At 38.4% G+C, this 20,397-nt stretch overlaps 1 protein-coding gene across 3 annotated transcripts in view; it reads left to right on the top strand.

Annotated features, from left to right (window-relative positions):
• Positions 1-3,327: 3,327 nt before the first annotated feature.
• The window catches only part of SLC12A6 (solute carrier family 12 member 6), an 87,622-nt gene continuing 70,552 nt past the window's right edge, over positions 3,328-20,397 (top strand). For 2 of the 3 annotated variants that reach the window (XM_047861705.1, XM_047861704.1), the window contains exon 1: positions 3,334-4,943. In XM_047861705.1, coding sequence (XP_047717661.1) covers positions 4,673-4,943 — 271 coding nt within the window. In that variant the 5' untranslated portion in view covers positions 3,334-4,672. Of the gene's footprint in view, positions 4,944-20,397 lie in introns of all 3 variants that reach the window. The other variant, XR_007152806.1, reaches the window with a different exon arrangement.

The following is a 20,397-nucleotide window of genomic DNA, read 5'->3' as shown; positions in this document are numbered from 1 at the left end:
GCTCTTGTTTTGTACGTTGTGGGAAGAAAGGAGGGAGATGAGAGGGAAGAGCACCTGAGGGGTACAACAAGTGGTACTTGGAAGAAAAACTTCAGTCACTGCAGGAGCGGTAGTGCTGCGCGCGATGGGGTGTCGGGGAACGGGAAGAGTGGTTGAGACTCTTCCACAACCGTCAGCATTCACTGAAAAGTACCCCTCTTGTCACTTAAGTCATTCCTTGCCCCTTGAAATGACGTTTTGACTCGGAAGAGTTGCTTGAAAAATAACAGCAGCTATATTGTAGAGGGGATGCTGTGAATTGGAAGTCGGGAGACCAGGATTTTCCCCTCTGCGTGCCTTTGAGAAAGTCACTTGTTTAGTCTCACTTTTCTCATTTCTAAATTCTCTTCCAACTCTAAATTTGATAGAATTCAGTGGCGGATCTTAATATAGCGACAGTGTGTTATAAATAGAACCGTTTTGAGTATGAATGCCTTTATTCATTAAATGAATAATATGCATCAATGAATGCATATTTACTGGCCCTCTGAAAATATTCCCAGGTTTTTCGTTTTCTCCATCAAGGAATTGCCTTCTCACATACACCTAACTTTATTTTCTCCTTGGCAGGCAGCTACTGTGTGGAATTCTACATGGATCTTAATTTAGAAAATTGGGTATGAGAGATTCAAACAGGGTTTTGCTGGTTTTTTAAGCTACTTTTGGGGTTAATTAAAAAAAAATGCAAGATTTCTTAGGACTTAAGCTGCTCTTATCGGGCAACCATAAATTTTTCAGCCAATTCATAGTAAAGGGATGATGAGGGAAAATGCTGTATTTAAGCTTTCAAGAAAGCTAGCTTGCTTCTTCTTATCTTTGTCAAGTTAATCAACTCATTATTTCCCAATTTTCCCATTTGTGGCTTTTGACATTGGATTTGAATACTGATTTTAAAACTGCTTTATGGAGATGGTGTTCTAATTATACACTCTTTTTCTACTGCATCAAGATTCTAGATTCTAGAAGCAGATGTAACTTAAATCAGCATAAATTTGATTTATCATCACTGGTCCTGGAAAGGAATAATTATGTTTCTCTTGGACTTTGATGTCTGACGATCTCAGTAAAAAAGTTAGGGATAATTGTTGACTGCCAAGAAAAAGAAAATCTTTCTACTTGGGTCATAGTTAATAGAAGACAGATGATTGTTGAATCAATTACTTACTTATAGGAATGGTGAAATGAGATACTCGTTTCCTGTCAAGCAATTTTTAATTTCTTAGCCTGTTCACTTCCAGGGTCTTAGCATTGGATCTGAGGGACTTTAAAGTGTTACCCTATTCTGGGGTTCCTGGGTGTCAGGTCATGATCTGATTGTGATGATCGTGAAGCCCCTCATGGGGCTCTGCGCTGATAGCTCAGAGCCTGCTTGGAATTTTCTCTCTCTCTCTGCCCAATTGCATGTGCGCTCTCTCTCCTCTCTCAAAATAAATAAAAACATTTAAAGTGTTATCCTGTTAAGGGGATAATGATGGAAGAAATGTTAATTCTGCAAATAACTAGAAAAAGGATCTGCTATGGAACCTTCTTAAGCACCAAAGTCGGTAAATGAATTCTACCAATGTTTTATAATACTGGCTGTAATTTTGTTTTTATAAGTAACCCACTACCCACCCCCGCCCCCCAAAAGGATTACCATTGTTCCATGCTACCTGCTCTGTAAACTGAAATGAAAAGACTTTGACCTGGAAATATTCCTAATTGAAGCAGAGGAGAAAAGGCAGACTGGTTTGAATACCCAGGGCTTTTTCCTTAAGAGAGTCTCTAGATATTAATATCTTCTGAGATGTGCTCAAAAACTGGAGAATTTTAAAAGTTATAGTCTATTGGTAATAGGTAGTATATATAAGTGAATGAAAATACACTGTGGTATGAAACAAAATTGGATGTTGCAGAAATCTACCATTTCTTTATAAAGAGAAAGTCTATGAGATTTGAATAACTTAGCAGGCCTGCCTGAGAAAGACATCCCTCAGGAAGTGAATTTCTTCCTCAGGAAAGCTGTGAACCTGAGTTAATAATCACAGGCTTTGAAGAGCAAGAATCAAGCTTGAAAGAATCAAGCTTTAAGGAGGTTTACATTTTAAATGGGAATTCTCATTTTGTTACCTGGATATTTTTTATTTTGTGGTTTTGTTTTATTTTTTTATAACCTGGTTCATTTTAACCAGACTTTGGACTTTGTGTGTCAATTGCTAAAAAGGGATTTCCTGGCTCAGGTTTTCAGTATAGTTCTGACCTAGTGCTAAGAATGATGCTTAAACATTTACCTTGGGAGGTATAAGGACCCAGGCAAAGCCAGGGCACAGATTGTTAAATTTAAATGTCTTGTTAAAGCTATAGGAAGTAACTTTCAAACAAAAGCATTGATAAGTCAAAACTTATTGAACACTCTATTCAGGTATTAAATAAACAGGCTAAGAAAAATATTCTGGTGAGTAGTAGGGACACTGGGATTGGAACAAAAAAGTATCTCTTGTTTTCCCCAGGTTTAAAATTAAAGACATTTTATATAGGGGTGCCTGGGTGGCTCAGTTGGTTACCCATCTGACTCTTGATTTCAGCTCAGGAGATGATACCAGGTCTGTGGGATGGAGAACCGTGTTGCGCTCTGCGCTGAGTATGGAGCCTGCTTGGGATTCTCTCTCTCACTGTCTTGCTCTCTCGCGCTCTCTCTCAAATACATTTAAAAAAAAAAATTATGAAGACATTTTATTTAATGGAGTTTTCCGTCTAACTAGAAAGCGAAAAATAGCATTTCCGCTCACCTTTATTGAGGTATAATTGACCAAATTGTATACATTGTGTACACGATGGCATGAACTATGCATGTGGTAAAAGACATTTTAAGGATGGGGGAAAATGTAGCACAAAATATATATAGATGTGAGGATACAGTGCTGTAAAAACACATCTCAAAAATTTGAGTAAGGGTCATACGTAGGTGTATGGTATGGGAGGTTTGTGATTTTTTTAAAGAAATTATGAACGGCGTTTTCAGAGACGCTTTTATTAAAAAGAGATGGGTTTTCAGGTTCTGAGGGCAAACGGCATTGTCTGCTCCCCCGAACGCCTCCAGACCTGAGTTTGTGCAACACAGCAGGACTGAGAAGGAAAAGGATTTGTTTTCTCCTGTGCTCCTTGCTCAGGCCCCAACACGCAACTACAATTCCCATCGTCCTCCGGGCCTCCCACGTGTGGCCCCTCAGTCCCGCTGCGACTCCAGCAGCGCATGCGCGCAGCCCTTATCGTCGCCTCGCAGACTGCAGAGGCTGGGCGGGGCTCCTCGGCACTCGCGGGACGGTACCGCCCTCCGACCGCTCCCCCAGGCTTCTCTTCGGACCGTTAACCTCGAATGAGGAACGAGCGGAGAGGGAAGGGAGGGGCTGCGGCGGCGCTGGCACAGCCCGCCGGGCCCGGGGCCGGGGGCGGCGAGGTCACGTAACGGCTGCTCTGGCGTCTGCCCGGGGAGGGGGCGCCCTCCCCGGCAGCCGGAGCCCTCCTGCGCGCGGCTCCGAAACAGTTACCGGCTCGTAAACAACAGCTGCGCGCGCACCCGCATCAGCTGGCGCCGGGATTCAGCACCTGCGACCTCCTCTTCCCCTCATCCCCGCTGCCCCCTCCTGTTCAGCCCGGGCCAGCCTACGGGGCCGTCTCTTCTCTTGCTAGGACCCGAAGGAAGAACGGCGAGGGCCTGACCTGCGCCGCGGCCCTGGTCGGGGAGAAGGCGTCCTCCGGCAAAGGGGTGGCCCGTCCTGTCACACGCAGGAGAAACCCAGCGAGCAGACCGTGGGCTCGATGGACTAGCAACGACCTGCCACGACCCTGAGCTGCAGTCCGAGGGGTCTCGATCCGCCCGCTAGCCGCCCCCTCCCAGATCCGAGGGACCGTTCTGCCCGAAGAGCGGGCGGGCCACCCCCGCAGACCTCTTGGAGACGAGAATCCGCTCTGCCCCTGCATCCTCTGCTCACCCTTTTCTCCTCATTCTCCTGTATCCAGTAGTGTGGGGTATTTTTCTCGTTATGCATGCTCATCTCTCCCACCAGACCCAAGTGGATTATTGGCCTCAAAAACATCGGGTGACTCTCCACACACCTCCCAGCCAAACCTGTGGGGTATTCACCTGATACACAACAGGTGGCCGGGTGTACACCATTTCGCAATCTGATCTGTGCTGTATTCGCCTGATAAGGGTGGGCCTGCGCGCACTTTGCTCAACTAGAACCGTGGGACATTTACCAGATAAAAAAGACTTAACTACCTCGGCGGAAACCTGCGGGTCGAGGGGAGAAACGGTTCACCAGCTTATCTTGAGACCATGGCGCTGGGGCTGCAGTGCTGGACCAGGGGAGATAGCTAGATAACTTTTTTTTTTTCCCCCTGAAGCAAGGAAGTTACACGAGTTTGGCATCGTTTTGTCTTTTTTCCTCCTTAAATATTTAATGGTAGTGCACTTTCTGGGATAGTCTGTTTGAATTCTGAGAAGGAACTTTTTGTGGTGTAAATCAAGATTATTGAAGATTTTTTTAAGTTATCTTTTCTATTTTACAATCAAAAGTAGCTAGCGTAGGAGGAAGGATTTTGCGGGGGTTTCCTTTTTTCTTTGTTCTTATAAAGGAAAAGAGAAAGAATAATGCATCCTCCAGAAGCCACCACCAAGATGGCTTCAGTTCGGTTCATGGTGACACCAACAAAGATCGATGACATTCCTGGTTTGTCAGATACCAGCCCGGACCTCAGCTCCCGGTCCAGTTCCCGAGTAAGATTTAGCTCACGGGAAAGTGTGCCGGAAACAAGCCGGAGTGAGCCCATGAGTGAGATGTCCGGAGCCACCACTTCACTGGCAACTGTTGCTCTGGATCCGGCTAGTGACCGGACTTCTAACCCCCAGGATGTCACGGAGGGTAAGTAGAAACACAGATGACAGGATACTTTCATTGCCGGCTTATTTATCTGGTTGTCTACTGGAAAATCACTTTTCCATTATACAGTAATCATCAGGAACCAAGGTACCTCTTTTTGAGATGCCTAAGGAACCCTTTGGAATAATGGTCAGCACAGTGACTCTCGGCAGCAATAATTTGGCATGTGGGAAGGTATATGGAAAGAAGGAAAGCAAATTTATATTTCGATTTCTTCATTTTGCCTCCTTAGAATTGAAGTGAGTGTTTTGGTTTAGGGCAGATATCAAAGAATTTAATAGTTTTTTAGCACAGAGAATCCTAAATTGTGAAATTCAGTGGAGAGCTTTGGGGTCAGAATATTACAGTTGGCTTTTAAGGCTAGTTACCAGGAGTAGTTATTGATCATCTCTTAGTTACCGTTTTCGCACAAAGATTTCAGATATTATGTCACCGAATTCTTTGTAAAAAATTATGTTTTACAGAGACCGCAATTCAAGAAGCTTAGCTTACTCAGGATGAGGCTGGTGGATCTATTGTCCTGGCTATCGAATGGAGAAATTGTAAAGAGGCTTTTAGGGCCTAATTCCCATATAATTTTGTAGAGAGGCTTTTAGGGTCTGATTTCTACATAATTTATTCACTTTGAACATTAGATGGAATGTGTTGAGTCTTTGTAGTCAGGAAATAGTAGTACACAAGCCACTTTCTGACTTACCTTGACCACTACAGACCTTAAGCTGCCTACACTAATTTGTGTTAGCTGGTTTGTAAGTTTTTACAGGATTTAGTGGGAAGAGGTGATGAAAAGAGAGAAAGGAGATGAGAGGTCATAACATTTTTCAGACTCTGAAGTACAAAAGTTTGAGAATTGCTGTACTGCTTTATATGTTTAGTTTTGTGCTAAATTATAACGTAGGTATGTCTAGTAATGAAAATTTCTCTTAAAACTCTTAAAGATTCTTAAAATGGTATTCTACCCAAATTTGAAAACCATAGCTTCAGCTACTGACTTGACATTTTCCGGTGTCAGGAAGTATTGTTCCTCTTAACCGAAAGGGTGCAGGAAACCAGAATGATTTTAGTTCCTTATTTGTGTTTGTGTTTCTGAATGTCTGGAAACAAGGTAGATTTGGTAAAGTTTGTAGTCTTAGAATTCACTTATCCTTGACTATTTTATGGAGATATGGACTTAACTATTTTCAATTTCTTGACACACTTTATACCATGGAATGGAATAAAAAATAATTTATCATTTTCTCTTCCTCCAAATTAGTTCTAAATTGTAGTTTTAGTCTGTATCCATCATACTATATTTAGGTTGTAAAAATACCAGATAAAGACTATAACAGTGTTAATTTTTTTAATGCTGTAATTGTTGTTAGGCAGTTTACAGCTAACTGCTATTAGTCTTGTACTTACATATTTTGGAATTGTATTTTTATTCTGTTTAAAAAGTGAACTTATTTCTGTAATGTGTTAGCCTTGTGGAACAGGATCCTTATCCAGGCTGTTCTTCCCTTATTTACAAGCATTATTTACAGTATGGAATGGTATCGTTTTACACTACAGAGGTAAAACTGGGGACCTATCTAGGTGAAATCTATGTTGTTTAGATGGGTATAGAAGTTAAAGCTTGGCTGTTTATCTAACATACTCCTTAATGTGTAAATATTATGATACCAAATGAAAGAAATTAACAGTCCAGCCATTAGATTGCAATTTCCACTATATTCTCAGGAAACTAGTTCTGTATTTTACTAATGACCTATTTTTTTCTCTGTCTTCTAAAAAATTATGACAACCAGAATCCTATGATATATTTTCCCCACTATTAGAGGGACTGATCAAAAATACAATTATTTCATCTTTGGCTTCTTAATACGCGGATGCCCTTGTTAGATATAGATCTTCATAGGATCCTGTTGTCAAGAAAATCAAGAACATACTAATCTACATTTGTCTCTGGGCTGGAATCAGTATTGGAAAACAATGCTGCATTTTCCGCAAGTGATTCTGTCCTTAAGCTCATACTATACTTCAGAATTGTTTGCTATTTTAATATTTAGAATTCTGTGATCTTTTTTTTTGGCCTTTTATATATACATCCTTCTGTGGTTGTGACATTGGTATGATTATCTCTCTTTTCTCCACAATTCCCATGCCTCTCACATTTCTTCCATATATTAGCTTCCCACCTTAAATTTCTTTTCTCATCATACACTTTTTATTCACATTACATTGTACAACCAAGGGGGGTGGGGGTGAAACACGAAGTTTTATATTTCTGTCTGTGTTTTAAGTTTTTCTCCTGTCGGCCTTTTGAGTAGGTAATTCTTTCTGCTATCAAAGTATTTATGATTTTCCTTTCATTTTGTTAAGGTTCCATTAGAGTTTATAGGATTGTGCAGTTGGTAAATAAAAACAAGAATCTTAGACTGTATTTGCTTTTACATGAAGAATGCCTTAAAGATACAGAAGAAACTGTTGAGAGTGGATATCTCTGGTGGGTTATGAAAATAGGGTGGAAAATGGGAACTTTCCTTTACCTAAACAATTCAGAAGGGCATGTACGATTTTTTAGATTGAGGATGTATCACTTTAATAATAAAAATTTTAAGAGGCATAGCATGTTAGGGAACCTCAGATGACCAAGAATTGAATTTTGAAGAAGAACAAGAATTGAATTCTGGTCAAACTCTATTTTAAAAAATGGGAGGGGAGTGCACCTGAGTGGCTCAGTCGGTTAAGCGTCAGACTTCAGTTCAGGTCATGATCTCACGGTTCCTGGGTTCAAGCCCCGCGTCAGACTCTGCTGACAGCTCAGAGCCTGGAGCCTGCTTCGGATTCTGTGTCTCCTCCTTTCTGCCCCTTCCCCATTCATGATCTATCTTTCTCTCTCCCTCAAAAATAAATAAGCATTAAAATAAAAATGGGGAAACTAAGGCTTACAGAGATGGTTATTTGTAGATCAGAGTGGGAAAGCCAAGACTGAAAAGTGCAGGCCTCCTGACTTATATCCAGTGCTTATATCATTTTGTCTCTGTCATGATGAACATTATTTACATTTGCCTTGTAACTATTTTGTTATCTTAAATGATTGTTAAAATAATAATACCCAAAAAGAGCAAGGGACATATTTTTATATGTCTTACACAGGTTCTGATACATTTCACCCTTTTACAATTGAACAAATGCTCCCTGAGGCTCTGCTATGTATAAGGCACTCCAGTAGGAATTATAGGAAATATACATATGAGACAGTCTCTGCCTTTGGAGAGCTTATAGTTTAGTGGTGAAAATGACCAGAAAACTTTATCCATTTCTTCACCAAACATTTACTGAACACTTCTTAGGAGTCAGGCCCTGTCCTGGGTGTTAAGGATGCAGGAGGACCAAGAAAAAAAATCCCAATAACTGCTGTAAGGAAAGTTATGATCTAACAGAGAAAACAAACAAATGTTCCTATAAATTATAATGCTGTGTGATAAATACAAAAATGAAGATACAGCAAAACACCAAAAAAAGAAAAATACAGCAAATTTTAGAATAATACAATAGAAAAATTTAGCACAGGAAAATGATGAACTGAGATAAAAATGGAGACATTTTGGGGTGCCTGGGTGGCGCAGTCGGTTAAGCGTCCGACTTCAGCCAGGTCACGATCTCGCGGTCCATGAGTTCGAGCCCCGCGTCAGGCTCTGGGCTGCTGGCTCAGAGCCTGGAGCCTGTTTCCGATTCTGTGTCTCCCTCTCTCTCTGCCCCTCCCCCGTTCATGCTCTGTCTCTCTCTGTCCCAAAAATAAATAAACGTTGAAAAAAAAATTAAAAAAAAAAAATGGAGACATTTAGAGACTGGAGGTCCTGATGGAGTAAAGTTGTAGTGAAAGATGTAGAAGGAGTAAAGACTGTGTTCAGAGAGTTGAATGTTGGAGTTAATTGTTTCAGAGGTGGGGCAGGTCCAGTGTTAAGATGATCTAATATGCAGCCTTGGGAGTGGGTTTCTGAAATAGAGTAAAACTAAAATCCGTTAAGTCAAGGAGCTCTAAATATACCAATTCCAAGGGTGACTGTCAACAAGTTTTTATTGGGGGGCATTAGGTGGTAGAGATGCAAAAGTAGTTTAAATAAGTCCCTCCTTCAAAGAGTCACCTTCTGTCTGAAACTTTGTCTGATTTACCCCCACCCCCAGATAAAATAGATAAGTTCTTTATGTCCCTGTATCCCTTATGCAGACTGTTACTATAATACCTATTTCACTTAATTTTGTTGATTTTGTATGTTATCTTTCTCACCTAGGCAGCAAAGTTCTTGGGACAGGAACACAAAGTTGTCTTTGTATCATCAGCACCTAGTATAGTGTGTCATGCCACATATAATTTGCACTCAATAAAATACATACCGAGTTGAAGATCTTCTAAGCCAAAAAAAAAGATCTAGAAATAGGGACGCCTGGGTGGCCCAGTCAATTAAGCGTCCAATTCTTGGTTTCAGCTCAGGTCATGATCTCGTGGGTTTGAGTCCCACATTGGGCTCTGCACTGGCAGAGCCTACTTGGCATTCTCTTTCTCTCCCTCTCTTTCTGCCCCTCTCCCACTTGTGCTGTCTGTCTCTCTCAAAATAAATAAATAAACTTAAAAAAAAGGATAGAAATATAAACAAAAATTAAAAACATAGTATGGTAAAGGCAAATGAAATGTACCCACTAGAGCAGTGATGCTTCATCTGGTTGCATATTGGAATGATCTAGAGATCTTTTTAGAAAATACTTCTGCCCCTTTCCCAGGGATTCTGATTTAATTGCATCAGTAGTTTTTAAAAGCTTTTCAGATGATTCTAATGTAAAGCCTGCATTGAAGACCATAGCCCGGAAGAGAAGCGTGATTAATGCTGTGCATTTGAGAAGAACTTTCCCACCTGATTAGGACTTCACTGTGAGCAGATAGGCACAGCAGGCCTTTCCTTAAATGTCAGGAGGTCTTATAGAGTAGAATATTTATCTGCCCATGGAGCCATTACACTACACACTTATGTTTAGTGTATTCAGCTGATCTAGGGTTAAATCAGAATAATGATTGACTAAGCAACTTGGAGAACTAGCTAGTTGTTTTTTTTTCCCCCATAAGAACATACTTCAAAGTACGAAGTACTTTTCTGTACTTTTGCAAAAAACTTGTAAGTTTTTGCCCCAAACCAAAATAAGTGAATTACATTGTATTGCCAATCAATGACTATTACCCTTCTTTTAAATATATTTTTCATATTATACTTGGCCCTTGAAAAACCCAGGGGTTAGGGGTACCAACCCTCATGCAATAGAAAATTTGAATGTAACTTTTGACTCCACCAGACTTTAACTGCTAATAGCGTACTGGTGACCAGAAGAAGCCTTACCAATAATATAAACAGTCAGTTAACCTTTTTGTACATATTATAGACTGTATTCTTACAATCAAGTAAGCTAGAGTAAATAAAATGTTATTAAGAAAATCATAAGGGATAGAAAATGTGTTTACTATTCTGTATTATTTATAGAAAAAAATCCAAGTGTAAGTGGACACATGCAGTTCAAACCTGTGTTGTTCAAGGGTCAAGTGTATGTGGTTCTTGAATATTGTTTATTTTACTTTGGCACTCTGTGAGCTATAACATTGTAGAAGGTAGTAGGATGGATAGTTTTCATAAAAATACATGGATTTGGTACCTTCTTAGCTCATCTGATATCATCCTCTGATTTTATATATATATATTTTATAATATATTTATATTATATAATATATATATATATATATATATATATATATATATATATGTATGTATGTATTTTTTAAGGGTTTCCAGTATTCTCTGAAACATTTTGAACATTTTGGTCACAGACCACATCTGTTTTGGTCCACTTTTCCATACTCTACAGCCAGTGATCAAACTTTATAATATACTACTTTACACCACAGGAAGCAATCAGCCAAATCCAGAATACGGGAAATTTTACTGAATAACCAGATTCTTCAAAAAATAAATGGCATGGGGTGGAGGAGGAGTGATGGGAAGAGAGGGAAAGCTGTTACAGACAAAAAGCAGACCAACCAGATGCAAGGTGTGGGCTTTATTTGGATCCTGATGTAAACAAGAGTAAAAGATACCTTTGGGGTAATCAGGGAAATGTGACAATGTACTTGGTATTAAATGATTTTAATGAATTATTGTGAATTTTCTTAGGTATATTTAAGACATTGTGGTAAAGTCCTTGTCTGTAAAGATACATATTGAAGTATCTACAAGTGAAATGAAATGTACTCCACCACCCAGGCCCCCCCCCCCAAAAGTTGAGAATATTGGCAAATGTTTATATTTTGAATTGGAGTAAAAGGTGCATGGGGATTCATTTTACTGTTTTCTCTGCTTTTGTGTATATTTGAAAATATCTATAATAAAAACTTTCAAAAGGTTGAACTGTGTGTAAGAAAGCTGCTTTGATAGAAAGGACTTTCTTTTAGAGTCTGTCCTAGCATACTCTGTGTTTTGACTCAGCAGTTGGTAAAGTGATGCTTCAACTTCGTGTCTTTTATTTTTGGTAATATCTTCTATGTCCTCACTAATTCTTTTCTACCAAAGGCCTTATTCTTTGCCTGTCAGTGGCATATTTCTTGCTTCCAGATTCTCATAAACCTTGCTTTGATATTATCTCTACTGGAATGGAAAAGAAGGAAGAGGACACTCCTGGGCACCTTTAAAAGTTATACTTCCCATTTCAAGACTGTTAGAATAAGAGTAATGTTTCTAACGCTGACATTTAAGATAATTTTTAATGACCTATGCGGATGATGTCTTGCTATGAACTTTTGGATTGTAGCTGCCTCTCTTTTTGTCCCCTCTGCCTGCACTCTGAAATAGCAAGACCTTTGTGCAAATTCTTTTTTTTTTTAACTTTATTTATTTTGAGAGAGAGCAAGAGAGAGAGAGCAAAAGTGGGGGACAGGCAGACAAGAAAGGGAAGAGAGAATCCCAATCAGGCTTCGTGCTGTCAGTGTGGAGTCCCAACACAGGGCTCAAACTCACAAACCATGAGATCATGACCTGAGCTGAAATCAAGAGTCAGACAGTTAACTGACTGAGCCACTCAAGCACCCCAACCTTTATGTAAATTGTAAAAAAGACAGCCCTTCCAGGCTTCACTAGAGAAGGACAAACTGGATTTCAACCCCCAACCCCTGCCCTTTTGGTGTGACACAGTCTGCACAGCAGCTGCACCTGGTGGGTTTGCTGAATCAGAATAATGCAAATTATATGTGTTTGAGTTCTTGGCAAGGTCTCTTGTTGTTGTTGTTTTCTTTTTCTTTTTTGTAAAGAAAGGTGAAAGATTTATGTGATATGAAGAGAAACCAGAGTATGGTGATGGGATTCTTAGCAGCACATACGAAACTTTGGAGGGGTATATTGTAGGAATTATGAAAGCATTTTATTTTGTGAATATATAAAACAATGTGTTATTTTAATGAAGTTTTGTAAGTAAATAGGGAAATAAGAAGATTTTCCTCATTACAATCCTGTGATTAGTGCTTTGGTGTATTGTGTAGAACCCCAGCAATTATAAATGAAGGTGTGAGCACAAAACTGCAGAACATACAGCACACACACAAGCAGACACACAAGGCACCTTGCTTTAAATGCAGAAGTTCCATAGTTGATGAATAATAAATATTATTACCATATTTGCTCAGTTCTAAGGCGTACACTTGTCATCTTTTTAACATTTCTGACATTTAGGTGCATTTTACTTTTGAAGAATTTTAAGCTACTGTTAAATCATTGGTGGAACTTACAGTTTACAAAATTTCAGAATCAAGTCACTATTGTGAATAAATCAATCTGAAAGGCTGTCCACAATCTGAAATTTTGAAGTTACCTTTGGATGTCTACTGAAAAAATGTGAGGGCTGAAGCTTTTTTTTAGTCTTAAAATGGAAGTTTTTGTAGTTGAAAAGCCAGAGATAGAAAACAAAAAGTGTGTATAAGTAATTAAGAGATAAGAGGTGTGTTTGGGTTTGGGTTTTAATCCTAACTTTAGTTGTTGTATTTTTGTTTGTTTGTTTGTGTTTTTCACTTTAAAATTTCCTGTTCTTTTAGAACTGTGTTTCAGTCTCCAGTTTCTCTACTAAATTAGTCAGTGGCATCTTTGGCTTTGCATTTTTATTACTGCATTGCTCAGCCTTATACTTTTCTAATGGTCTTGAGAAATCCATGCAAGATATTCAATTGGTAGCATTCCTCTGTTTATTTTTATGTTATTTCTTTTTTTATTTTAGAGCAGGTGCAAGTGGGGCAGAGGGACAGAGGGAGAAAGAGAGAATCTCAAGTAGACTCCGACCTCAGCACAGTGCCCGATGCAGGGCTCAATCCCATGACCCTGGGATCATGACCCAAGCTGAAATCAAGAGTCGGACCCTCAATTAACTGGGCCACCCAAGCACCACAGCATTCCTCTTTTTACAGTCAGAACCATTTGGTTAATAGTTTTAATTTTTGGCCAAGTGGCACCTGAATTTCTTCATTTTCTCCATTTCACCAGACAAATCTACTTTTACTCAGGGGTAAAACTATTCCGTTTTTATACAGCTAGTTTAAAAACAAGAAAACAGTAAGTTTAAAAACTCGTATCTATTGGGGCACCTGGGTGGCTTAGTCAGTTTGACTGTCCAACTCTTGATTTCTGCTCAGGTCATGATCTCACGGTTTGGGAGTTTGAGCCCTGCATTGATCGGCCACTGCATTGGCAGTGCAGAGCCTGCTTGAGATTCAGTCTCTCTCTCTCTCTAAATTATTTAAAAATAAATAAACTTAAAAAACTTTTTAAAACTCTTGTATAAATATGTACATTATCACTTTGAGGAGCTATGAGAAATTGAACCAACTGAAATTTATCTTTTTTGAGAGCATTTGCATTTAACATCCAAGCTTTTATATATATATATATATATATATATATATATATCCAGAAAGAATACTTACTTTCACAACTGGCTAGTTTACATCCTAAATTATTAAAAAAAATTTTTTTTTATTTAAAAAAATTTTTTAGGGGCTCCCAGGTGGTTCAGTTGGTTCAGTATCAGACTCTTGATTTCAGCTCAGGTCATGATCTCACAGTTCATGAGATCAAGTCCTGCATCAGACCCTGCTTGGCATTCTCGCTCTCCCTTGTTCTCTGCCCATCCCCCACTTGCTCGTGCACACTCTCACACTCTGTCTCTCAAAATAAACATTTTTTTAAAATAAAAAATTTGTTTCTTAGTTTTGCAGTGTACTCATTTCCAATAGAATTCTAAGAATTACTAGGAAATAGAAAACATTCTTCCCTATTAAATGAAAAATCATGTTTTGATATTTTTCATTTAAAATAAAGCCATTTTCTTCAGAGCTATGATGGGATTTCTCATCCAGGAGAAAATTGAAACTGATAAGGTTAAGTAACCTGCCCAAGGTCATACAAGTAATAAATTGAAGATTAGTAACTTAAACCCAGGTGTGTGTGATTTTAGTATCAGTATCCCTGTTATTACACTTCCTCTACTAACATTAGTTGGCTGTATTGAAGCATTTAGTAAGCAGCAAAGGTAGAATAGAAGAAGTATAAAAGAAATAGAATTTTTATGTTCAGTGTACATTTTTGCAGTTTTTTTTCTGGATTGGGGGCATGAAAGGAAACAGGGGTTTTTGTTTTTTCAAAAGAAGGTAGTAAAATGACATGTTTCCTGAGCAATTTTAAGGTTCTGTGTTCCTAAAAGGAAATCTGGCCTAAAAGTATGTATTTTTTTTTTAAGATTTTATTTTATTATTTTTTTTTTTAATTTTTTTTTTCAACGTTTATTTATTTTTGGGACAGAGAGAGACAGAGCATGAACGGGGGAGGGGCAGAGAGAGAGGGAGACACAGAATTGGAAACAGGCTCCAGGCTCTGAGCCATCAGCCCAGAGCCCGACGCGGGGCTCGAACTCCCAGACCGCGAGATCGTGACCTGGCTGAAGTCGGACGTTTAACCGACTGCACCACCCAGGCGCCCCTAAGATTTTATTTTTAAGTAATCTCTACACCCAACATGGGGCTCAAACCTACAGCCCTGAGATCAAGAGTCACATGTTCTACCACCTGAGCCAGCCAGGTGCCCTTATTTCAGTGTCTTTTAAATAAACGGCTTGCAAATACCCAGGGCAATTTGGTAGTGCTGAATTATACAGTTATTAGGCACATTAGTTCATCTTCCTGAAAGTTAATATTCGTATTTCTAGTTTCAGTATATCTACTTGTTTTTTGGTTTTCGTTTTGGTTTTTAGTAATCTCTACCCCCAACGTGGGGCTAGATCACAACCCTGAAATTGGTAATCACATGTTCTACCAACTGAGCCACCCAGGCACCTCCTGGTATATCTATTTTAAAATGGAGTTTTGGGGGTGCTTGGGTGGCTCAGTCAGTTGAGCATCCAACTCCTGATTTTGGCTCAGGTCATGGTCCCAGGATTATAGGATGGAGCCCTGCATCAGACTCCGTGCTGAACGTGGAGTCTGCTTGAGATTCTCTCTCTCTCTCTCTCTCTCTCTCTCTCTCTCTCTCTCTCTCTCTCTCTCTCTCCCCTCCCCCCCCCTCCCCCCCCCCCGTCTTCTGCCCCTCTCTCCCACTTGTGCATACGCGCTTTCTCTCTGTCATGGGAGTTTTGTTGGAAGGAAGGAAGCAATAACTTCTTTAAAAACAAAAACTTGTTCTCTGAGGTGAAATTAACAAGAAAATTTTGTTTTGAATTGTATTTTCATTTTTCTTTATATTTTTAGAAATATGTCTTAAGTTTTGACAATATGTTGCAGTTTCATTTCTATGCACTGTTCGTAGTGTTGACTAGAAACCTATCTAGCAAGTATTTCATAATATAGAATGGAATGTCCTACATCAAAAATGAAATTCTGAGTGAGTTACTGAGTAGTCTATGTTCATAGTGCCAGTGCTACGTTTTTGGTTGGTGATTCTTGGGTCTTACAGTATCTAGGCTATAATCACATTAGACTAATGAAAGAGATGGGCAGCCTTATACAGGGAGTTGTAATATCGTGAAGAAGGAAACAGTGGAAGCTGAGGACTCTTGGGTACACAAAGGGTTTTGATAATGCCTTCTTTAATATCAGCCAAAATGGGTGATGTAGTTATCAAATTGGCCAGTCATCACTATCCTCCTACTTCGTTCTTTTCTTTAGTGAAGATTCACACCTGTAGGTCCTTGAAGAAGTAACTGGGCAAGGTAGTAGTGTGTTGTGCCCTCAAGGTTCTATGTTTACACTATATTGTACTTACAGAACTGGTCTGATGTTGCCTTTTATTACATAGTGAGGTAGATAACATGATTGTGAGCTCCTTGAGGGCAGGAACAGTGTCTTGTTCTCCATTGTATTCCTATTTCCTGGCACATAATGGTCACTCAAATATGTATTGAATAATGCATGATTTCTTCAGCTTAAATAAAGCATGAGATTTTCCTGACATTTTGATTTGGAGAAGTCTCTGCCTTTCTTACAATGCAATATTATGAATCCATCAGAAAATAATGTCTGAGGTATTTATTATCTTTCAGTTGTTAGCCCCAACATATGTTATATATTAATCACTGATGCCATTTTATAAAAACCCATTTTCATGGACAATTTTATGTGATTCTGAGATTTAGGGGTTTTAAGTTCTTACTATCCATTGTAGTTGGTCGTCACCAGAGTAATTGATTAACTCTATAATTCTTTCTGTACTTGTCTACATAAGGCAATATTTAGAATTTGTGATCATTTCAATATTTTAAACCACTATCTCCAGTGTCTGAAGGGGAAAGAGGGTTTGCTGATATATTAAGGAAAAAAAATATATATATATATATTTCTACTTAAGACTGAGAGTCTGTATACTTTTCTAGCTATAGCTCTAAATTTAAGTAGTGAACTGCCAGTAAAATGTTTACAGTATTCTGTAACACAGCCAATGAGTGTAGTATGTAAATGGTGCTGGTCCATCAGCTGTCTACTTAACCTGTGTGAGGAGGTAAGTTCAGAAATTGAAAGTTTTAAAAAACTTGCTTAGCAGTTTGATAGAGCAATTTTATGTCAAATCTAATAATAAAAATTAGAACTTGTGTTTCGTATATTTTTCTAGTAATTCATAAGATTTTTAGTCCTCAATGAATTCTGAATATAAAGAAAAATATTCCTTTACCAGCAATCATTTGCAAAGCACTGTTCTTTTGAATGTTTGCCTAACCTTCTGAATGATACCTCATGAGGTAGTGTTTCCCTACCAGTGGCCCTTTAAAGCCTGAGTAACTGAATGGGGGTCACGGAGTAAGTTAGTCCTTTATGCAAGTCTGATATTTTCCTTAAGAATGCCTGCTCTAACACATGACCTCTTTCTTTTCTTAATATTTGAAGGTAAGTTAAAATTTTTGGAAATTCTGTGCTTTTTTAGAAGTTCTATAATTCAGACATTTTAATGAAATCCTATAATTCAGATCTTTTTCCTGTCAAACAACATCTCTTAATAAGATGAATTTATTGTTAGAAAGATTTATAGAATGAAGAGTATGAAGGGTTTACTTCTGTGTAAACTTCATGAAGAATTTACTGAGGATAAAACATAATTAACCTTTGTTGCTCAAAGTTCATCAAGAAAATTAATCAAGAAAATTAAAGCATAATGCCATTTTCTATTTATATTTAGTTGCTGGCTGGCAGTTACAACGATTTGATGAGAATGTCTATCCTAAATATTTTGAAGTAACAACTTACTACATTAGAAGCAACTGCTTGGCGGGGGGAAAAGCAACTACTTGGAAGTAGATTCCACTTTCTTTACTATTTGTTGTAAAAACACCATTTGTAATAAAACAAATGCTGTAAGCACAAAACTGTCAATTGGCTACAATTTTAAAGGCTCTCTCAAGTGTGGCTGGATCTCAATAGTAGATAAAGCACTCTGAATGGTATCTTCAAACTACAAGAGTTTAGGAGAGACTCATAAGATTTGAAGCTGTTTTCCAAATCAGAATCCTTTTTTCTTTGCACACCATCCCCATCAAATGTGTGTGTGTGTGTGTGTGTGTGTGTGTGTGTGTGTGTGTGTGTGTCTATGAGAGAATTCTGTAAAAAGGTGTAGACAGATGAGTTAAGTCTACATTGTGTGTGTCATGGGAGCTATTGTTCTATTTTATATTTTTCCAGCTTTTTAATAGCATGCTGGTACCTTTGATCAAGCTCTAGTTGAATTTTTAAGTTTTTTGAAAGAATACTATTTAATGTGTTACTAAATCCTTAACATCATATCTAAAAACTGCTCTCAGGAATGGACAGAATGACATTTGGTAAAACTCATGTATTCAAAATGTATGTGGCTTTTTAATTCCAGGGATTTTGCTTGCTGCTTACTTATAGAAGTTTTCTTGCATCGTGAATTCATTTTTAGCATGCATTACTAGATTCTTAAGAATCACTTCAGCAGGATGTAGTGTGGTTCTAGGTTATTTGTGAATGGCTTTTGTACAATACAGTTCTCAGGTTCTGAGAATGAAGAGGAAATGCATATATGATTTGCTCTAAAATTGAGTGATGTAGTATAACAGTATAGTACAACCTGGAAGAGAATCCTTATGTTGAAAATAATTTCCCACTTACTTTCCCTTAATTGTTCAAGTCTTTTCACTAAATCTAATTTGTCTTTGTTTTTTTAATAAATGGTTTGAATAAAACAAAATGCTGGTTGTCATGAGTTGTTAGCTCTGATTAAAAATAAGTAATTGGATAGTGTAGAACAGTAAATTGTACTTCCAAAATATCACCCATGGTAGATCCATTCTTCTAAAGAATGGGCATGCTTTTTAAAAAAACAAACATAATGTCACAAAAAAGTTTTACTGAAACTAGTAATATAAATAATGTATAATATTTGGCCTAATGTACAAAGCGCTATGGGAGTAATGCCATTATAAATGCGCTTTTGCCCTAGCCTGGGCTTATGTCTTACTACTAAAAAATACCATAGGGGCGCCTGGGTGGCTCAGTCGGTTAAGCTTCCAACTCTCTGTTTCGGCTCAGGTCATGATCTCGAAGTTTCGTGGTTCAAGCCCACGTCGGGCTCTGTGCTCACGGTGCAGAGTCTGCTTGGGATTCTCTCTCTTCTCCCTCTCTCTCTGCTCCTCCCCCACTCATGCTGTCTCTATCTCTAAAGAAATAAACTTAAAAAAAAAAAGATTTGAAAAAAAACTATAGTTTTTTTTAAATGTAAAACTAAGTATTTCAAACCTGTATGATTCATTTCAAACAGCATTCAACACTATAAAATCAAAGTACAGGACTAGCATTTATGTAACTGATTAAATTTTACGTGAAACGGAATTTGACCCATAAGTGCTTTGCTTTATACTCACACCTAAAGATCTTTATAAAGATTTCAGTGAACTTCAGTTCATTGTATTTTTTCCAACATTTTATTAAGAAAATTTTCAAACATACAGAAAAATTGTAAGACTTTTGGTAAACAACCATCTTTATCCTCCAGTTGCTACAATTAACATTATGCTCTATTTGTTTTACCACATATTTATCCCTTCCATTGGATCCATCTATTTTTTTTTTAATTTTTTTTTCAACGTTTATTTATTTTTGGGACAGAGAGAGACAGAGCACGAACGGGGGAGGGGCAGAGAGAGAGGGAGACACAGAATCGGAAACAGGCTCCAGGCTCTGAGCCATCAGCCCAGAGCCTGACGCGGGGCTCGAACTCACGGACCGCGAGATCGTGACCTGGCTGAAGTCGGACGCTTAACCGACTGCGCCACCCAGGCGCCCCTGGATCCATCTACTTTTAAAGCATTTCAAATTAAGTTGCGGGCATCAGTTATGCTTCAACTGTAAACACTTTTGTATGCATACGATTAATATGTAATATATAACTTAAAATGTTTTTGAGATTCATCCATGTTGTTGAATGTATCAGTAGTTTGTTCCTGGTTATTGTTGAGTAATACTCTATTGTATGAATATACTACAGGTTGTTTATCTTATTGATGGATAACTTGTCTGTTTCCTATTTGGGCTGTTATGAATAAAGGTTTATAAACATACTTGTTTGAAATTTGTAAAAGGGGCACCTGAGTGTCTCAGTCGGTTGAGCATCTGTCCAACCCTTGATTTCAACTTAGGTCATGATCCCAAGGTTATGGAATTGAGTCCTGTGGTGATGGAGCCTGCTTAAAATTCTCTCTCTCTCTCTCTCTCTCCCTCTCCCTCTCCCTCTCCCCCTCTGCCCCTCTTCCTTGCTCTTGCTCTCTCTCTCTTTCTCTCAAATGAAAAAAAAAAAGACAAAATTTATAAAAATCTGCCAAACCTTTTTCCAAAGTGGTTGTATTATTTTATATTCCCACCAACATTTGCTCTACATCC

The sequence above is a fragment of the Prionailurus viverrinus genome, chromosome B3 (assembly GCF_022837055.1).
Source record: "Prionailurus viverrinus isolate Anna chromosome B3, UM_Priviv_1.0, whole genome shotgun sequence".
In the NCBI taxonomy this organism is placed as follows: domain Eukaryota; kingdom Metazoa; phylum Chordata; class Mammalia; order Carnivora; family Felidae; genus Prionailurus; species Prionailurus viverrinus.
Note: the sequence above shows the minus strand (reverse complement) of the source record. Positions and strands in the feature narration are given on the sequence as shown.